The sequence below is a fragment of the Tachyglossus aculeatus genome, unplaced genomic scaffold, assembly GCF_015852505.1.
Source record: "Tachyglossus aculeatus isolate mTacAcu1 unplaced genomic scaffold, mTacAcu1.pri scaffold_143_arrow_ctg1, whole genome shotgun sequence".
NCBI lineage: Eukaryota > Metazoa > Chordata > Mammalia > Monotremata > Tachyglossidae > Tachyglossus > Tachyglossus aculeatus.
In genome coordinates, this window is record NW_024044867.1 from 743268 (window position 1) to 750023 (window position 6756).

Here is a 6756-nt window from a genome sequence, read left to right on the forward strand (position 1 = left end):
CCAGCACAGCTGAATTTGGACTCGTAGCAGATTGCCTTCCACTCGCTAGCCACTGCCCAAGCTAGGAATGGAATGGATATGCCTCTGCTTGATTCTCATTCATTCAACCACATTTATTGAGCGCTTACTGTGTGCAGAGCACTGTACTAAGCGCTTGGGAAGTACAATTCAGCAATTCTCCTGTAGTCGAGATTGGTAGGGTACTTGATTTAATATTTAACTTGATTTAATATTCAGACAAAAATGTCCTTATATATAAGCATACTCATTCTTACAGTGACCCAAACGTTGTTAGCACACACACATACACACACGTACACACACACATGCTTCCAACTGACTCGTTGCTTACACATACACACACATACTGAAAATCGTAAACACACACACACACACATATATATATATATATATGTATATATACAGAGAGAGAGAGAGAGAGAGAGAGTAACTTATTTAACTATTTCCTAAAGCATCTCTCAGACTACATCTCTCCTCTCCTCAAAACCCTCCACTGACTATACGTGTCTTTTCAGATGAAACAAAAACTCCCCACAATTGGCTTCAAGGCTCTCTACCGCCTAGCCTCACCACACTTTTCCGGAGCTTAGTACGGTGCCCGGCACATAGTAAGTGCTTAATAAATACCACAGTCATCATCATCATCATCCTCTATTCAATCCATCTTCAGCGCTCCCAAGCCATCCTTCTAGTTGTAACTCACCCTTGACTTTCCTGTTTCCACGTTTTGCTCGGGCACCTCCCTTCCCAATCAGATAAACCACAGCTCTCCACACATTCAGAGCCCTGCTGAAATTCCTACGAGCTTCTCTAGATTAATTTCCCAGCACTCGAAACCATACGATCACTTCAGATAATTCTGGCATGAATGAGCTTATTAAAACCTCCGTAGCACCCATATAACACATATGTACTTATTTAGATAGTTATGTAACTACTTAAATGCTTAAATACTTGTGGGCAGAGAATATGTCAATTTGGAATTTGGTTGGTTAATCTCCTTATGGGCAGGGAACATGTCAACAAACTCTGTTGTATCTTGTTCCTTGTTCAGTGCTTGGCACACAGTAATCACTCAATAAATACTGTTGATTGATTGATAGAGTGCACTGTTCTACGTGGGCATGCAGTAAATGTTATTACTCCTACCACAACTATTTATCTCTCCTTATGCTGAGATGCACTTCTTCCCTTGGAGTTGATGGGAGAAGATTCTCATCTATCCTCCCCTCCAGACTACCTCCCAAGATACAAGAAGGAGAAATTCAGTTAGCCAAGTTCTGCAGAATTCTTTGCCTGTTAAGACAAAGAGAAAGGCAAAATTAGGAAGAGTTGATCAGAACACTCCCTTGAAAGGCAGGTTCCCCACCATTTAGCGCAGTGCTTGGCATGTAGGAAGTACTTAAAAATACCATAACTAGATAACCATGTCTTTCCCTGACACCAACTCTTCTTTCTGCATTTTGAAAATCCCAACAAATAAATAATAAATAAAGCAGATGTGAGTGTGTCCCAACAACCACTTATAGACTGGTTGAGGATACGACAGGGCCTGTTATTGAGAGGATGATCCTGCTTTTCTGTGCCACCCCACTCTGCTGCCATCTTTATCAACTGTCTTGCAGGGTGTGCTGTTGGCTACAGCGGGGCTAGACTGGAGAGTGAGAATAGTTCACTGCAAACCATCACTGCTACTTCATAAACAATTCAAGAGCAAGTCTTACTGATTGAGGGATACCTCATTCTTGCACCCACTGGGGAATTTAAATGTCAGTGGATCCTCCTCCAACTTAAAGAAGCCTCCTCTCTTAGATTCACCCCAAAGCCCTCCATACAACTCGGTTTTGGACTGAATAAAAAAATAAAATAAATAATGGTACTTGTTAAGCACTTACTATGTGCCAAACACTGCTCTAAGCACTGGGGTATATATAAATTAATCAGTTTGGACACAGTCCCCATCCCACATGGGGCTCAGAGTTTAAGTAGGAGGGAGTAAGACTTAATCCCCATTTTACAGATTAGGTAACTGAGGTGGAGAGAAGTTAAGTGACTCGTCCAAGGTCGTACAGCAGACATGTGACAGAGCCAGGATTAGAATCCAGGTCCAGCCGTTATAAATGGAGCAAGACCTAGGGGCACCATGGTGCCCCAAGGGGGGCGGGGGGTGGGGAGGGCTCCTTTTCAATTTGCTCCATGGTGACATAGGACACAAAGTCTGTGATAGAATGGGATGACTTGCAATGCTGACTGGGATATTTTGACAAGCAGAGTGAGTGGTGGAAGGCCCAGTGGGAATCACAACTACTCAAGTTGTGAGTAGTTCTGGACTGTGAGCCCGTTGTTGGGTAGGGACCGTCTCTATATGTTGCCAACTTGTACTTCCCAAGCGCATAGTACAGTGCTCTGCACACAGTAAGCACTCAATAAATACAATTGAATGAATGAAAAGTAAACTCATGCAATGGGAACTCCACGTGCACCCACTCCCCCAAACATACAGAACTAGGACCCCTACCCCCACCCAAAACACCTATAACACACCCACATAAACCGTTAGCTCCAACAGAGGCTTCCCCTCTAGTCCATAGGCTCTTTATGGACAGGTATCATATCAATCTACACTACTGTACTGTATTCTCCCAAGAACATAGTGTGGGGCTATGCCTGCACTAAGCACACAATAAATACCAGTGATTGATTTTTTTCACACCTACACAAACAATCTGATTGAGAATCCACGCACTCCCTTACCCCAAAAAGTACAATATTTGCTGCTGCTGCTGCTGCTGCTGATAATGATGACGGCGATGGAGAAGTGTTCCATGGGAATGTCAGGCAGATCTCACTCTGTAGACTTCGAGCCTGAGATTTTGTATGTGGGAATCCGTTATAGTGTGAGTGGCATCTGCAATGTGACTCACACACCCTCATCCTTAGCCACCTTGTGCCCCCTGGGTAAGGAGTGCAATGAGCAAAATGTTGGCCAGGAGTGCAGCACAATACCAAGGGAGACAGTGCCCCAGCCCAAACTAAAACCTCATGTGCTTCTGTCTCCCCGGAGTGGCCCTTCTCTCACATTGAACTCCTGGTCCCTTCCCACCCTGGTTACAGTCACCTGGGCAGTGTGGGGTTGTCAGTCCAGGATGGTCCCTGTACCCCTCGGGCTCCTTGGTGGTACTGACCATGAAGGGAAAGTGTGGCTCTCAGCCCTTCTCTGCTCTCCTGCTGATACCGAGATGCTCTTTAGATGGTTCCCCATCCCTGTAGATAAAGCAACTGCTGCTCTGAGGGGAATCCCTAGAGGACAAGCTCAGAGCTCCACAGAGGGACCTCATGGACCTGGATGATGTGAGAACTCTCCCTTCACAGGGTTCCTGAGTCCCCGTGGACATGAGGTCCATGTAGCTGTTGGGCTGCTGACCTGCAAGGTTCCCATGGAAACAATAGCATCTATGTTCCAACATCCCAGAGGCCCTCTTTGTTAATGATATTCTGGTCAACTGTGGTTTTAGCTTCATCTCATTCACAACCTCAGACAATCAATCTGTTGATAAAATAATAGCAATAATAACAACAATAATAATGGTATTTGTTAATCACTTACTATGTACCAAGCACTGGGGTAGATACAAGGTGAGTAGATTGTCCCACGTGGGGATTCCAGTCTTAATCCACATTTTATAGAAGAGGTAACTGAGGCACAGAGAGGTTAAGTGGCTTGCCCAAGGTCACACAGCAGACAAGTGGCAGAGCCGGGATTAGAACCCATGTCCTCTGACTCCCAAGCCCATGCTCTTTCCACTCAGCCAAGAATCAATCAATTGTATTTTCTGATGCCTATGCAGTGCAAATCTAATGAGAGTTAGGAATGTCTGGGTATTCCCCCTAAGAACCCTCCTCCCCAAGCAGTGTGGGTGGATAAATATGGGCAGGGCAGGAGGTTGAGGGGTTCTGAGATAGGGGTGATGGGAAGGAACTACAGGGACCAGAAATCCCTGGCTTGAGGAGGAGTAGGGTGCAGCCTTTGCTTTGTCGTCTTGTAACTCGGTTTTGTAACCAGGTCCTCCTGACGGGACACTTTATCAAACTGGGGTGCGGAAACAACTGGCTTCCTTCCAATCAATGACCCTGTCCCCTTTCAAAGTATATGACTCTTCCTCCTGAGGAAGGAGAAATAATCTGTGGGGCTGGGCCTTTGGACTCCAACTCACGCTTGCTAAAATCGTGCTCTCCTTACAGGCTCACCACAGACCTTCACACTCAGTCGAAGTGCAACCAATGCAAGTTATTGATCTGCTGTTGGGTTGCCCAGATCTTCACTGGTTTGAAAGCTCCTTGAAGGCAGTGACCACTTGTCTTGTTCTGTTGCACTATTCCCATTTCTTCAATTAGTTTCCCACTCTCAGCAGGGACTCGATACACATCACCATTTAATTAATTGATACCAAATAAACACCAATGTTGACCGACAGCTATAAGACATGTTGACCCCCAGAAATGCCCTGCAGAATCTGGAGTTGGCAAACCCCACCTGAAGCGCTGAATTGTGGAGAGCTGTTCTCTGCCAGAGAAGCAGTGTTCCATAAGGGTGAACAGCCAGGGAAGACCACTGTGGGGTGCAACCACGCAGGGGATTCTAAGGGAAATATAATGGGTTAGGGCTAGGGTTAGGGTTAGGGTTCAGGTTTGGGTTAAGTTTTTAGTTAGGATTAGGGTAAGGGGTAATATAAGGATGTGGGTTCTGGTTAAAGTTAAGTTTAGGATTAATATCTTAATTCAAAGAGTTAATTAAGGATTATGCCGAAACAAAACCCTGCACTAGCCCAGATAACATCTATGTTGAACCTAAATTCTGCCAAGGTCATATGGCAATACACAGCACTTCCTATATCTGCACAAATTGTCAGAAGTGGACCAAAGAGCTGTGCCTTCCGCTGGCAAGATATGCAGTTCCGGGAATGACTCTCAGCCCTTGACTGAGCTTGGAAATTTGTGTCCGCCCTTTAAGGGACTGGTCACTTAGCAGGTGAAAGAGGCACCAGAATGAACCCAGGGGTCGGGGAAGATCTGGAAAGTCACGGTCAGTGAGTTGGGGTAAGTGAAGTCTGGATTTCTCTGAGGCACACACTCTCCCAAGTTATTTTTACAGAGTAGGTAGTAAATCAATACTATTGATTGATTGAATATCTGTCCCGGTGAAAGTTATGCTTGCCTGAGCCATAACACTTAATCAATTAGTGATATTCATCGTGCACTTACTGTGTGCAGAGCACTGTACAGAGTGCTTGGGAGAGTACAACAGAGTTTGTAGACATGTCGCCTGCCCACAATTGGGCCACAGTCTAGGGTCGGGGGATTGGTCAGACATTGATATAAATATAAATAAAGTATGGGTATGCAAATAAGTTCTGTAAGGCTGGGTACCCACCCCTCCTTAAGAAGTGTTTGTTCGTTACTCTTGCACACATTGAAATCCCTCACTGTCGAGACTTCAGACAAGAAGGACAGCTCTATAGATGCATATGCCACTGGAGATTCCCTCTGATTAAGGAGGGGAATACGAGAGAAAGGAAGCAGACATTTTAACCCAGAAGGGAGAGCGAAGGAGTCTTCCCTTTAGGGTCCTTCTCAGGGCAGCCTTCATGTCCCTGTTCCTCAGGCTGTAGATGAGAGGGTTCAGGGCTGGGGGCACCATGGTGTACAACATGGACACGAGCAGGTCCAGCACTGAGGGGGAGTCTGAGGGTGGTTTGAGATAGGCAAAGGCACCATTCCCTATGAACAAGGTCACCACCATGAGGTGCGGCAGACAGGTGGAGAAGGCTTTGGCCCGGCCCTCCGTGGACGGCATCCTCAGCACGGCGGAGAAGATGCGCACATAGGAGAGGGTAATATAAATGAAGCAGATGACAGCTAACGCTACCCCAGCAGTCACACTCACATCGATGGCACTGTGGTCCTCAGAGCAGGAAATCTGCAGCAGGGAGGGGACGTCGCAGAAGAACTGTGGGACAGCATTGGACCCATAGAAAGGCAGGGAGAACGTGGAAGCCGAAAGCATGAAGCCAAACACGCTCCCTATGAGCCAGGAAGCTGCCACCATTTTCACACAGACCCCTCTGCTCATCATGACCTCATAGCGCAGGGGATAGCAGATAGCAGCATAGCGGTCATAGGACATCGCCGTGAGGACAAAAATCTCTGAACTGGCAAACAGGACCCACAGCAAGAGCTGTGCGGCACAGCCAAGGAAGGAGATGGAGCTGTTGTCGGTCAGGGAGTTGTGGACGGACTTGGGGACGGTGGTGGAGATGAGGCAGAGGTCGAGGATGGACAGGTTCTTAAGAAAGAAGTACATGGGGGTGTGGAGGTGCCGGTCAAGGGTGGTGACGGTGATGATGAGGAGATTCCCTGTCAGGGTTGCCAAGTAGACCAAGAGGAACAGCACGGCATGGACCAGCTGCAGCTCCCAGACATCGGAGAACCCCCGGAGGAGAAATTCAGTCACCATGGAGAAGTTTGTCATTGGGAAATGATGTTGAATCTCTGCATAGGACAAAGGAAGGATCAAATTTAAAGATACTGATGGGGTGAAGAAATCAATAGGAAATTTGCCAGTAATTCTATGAGAGGGGCAGCTGATGGCACATTGACAGTTGTTGATTACAAAATGACCTAGAAAATTGGGAAAATTGCTTCCACATAATTACAGGGGACTCCCAAAGAAGTGTT

The 6756-nt window shown here is 46.5% G+C and overlaps 1 protein-coding gene across 1 annotated transcript; it reads right to left on the reverse strand.

The window, feature by feature from the left end:
• Positions 1 to 1290: 1290 nt before the first annotated feature.
• Positions 1291 to 6550, reverse strand: LOC119923088 (olfactory receptor 14A2-like). Its single transcript, XM_038742638.1, has 7 exons — positions 5612 to 6550; positions 4096 to 4111; positions 3392 to 3445; positions 2546 to 2554; positions 2164 to 2239; positions 1616 to 1670; positions 1291 to 1317 (listed from the first exon to the last, which is right to left on the reverse strand). Exons 1-7 carry the CDS (start codon positions 6548 to 6550, stop codon positions 1291 to 1293), a joined length of 1176 nt encoding a protein of 391 aa, XP_038598566.1.
• Positions 6551 to 6756: the final 206 nt, after the last annotated feature.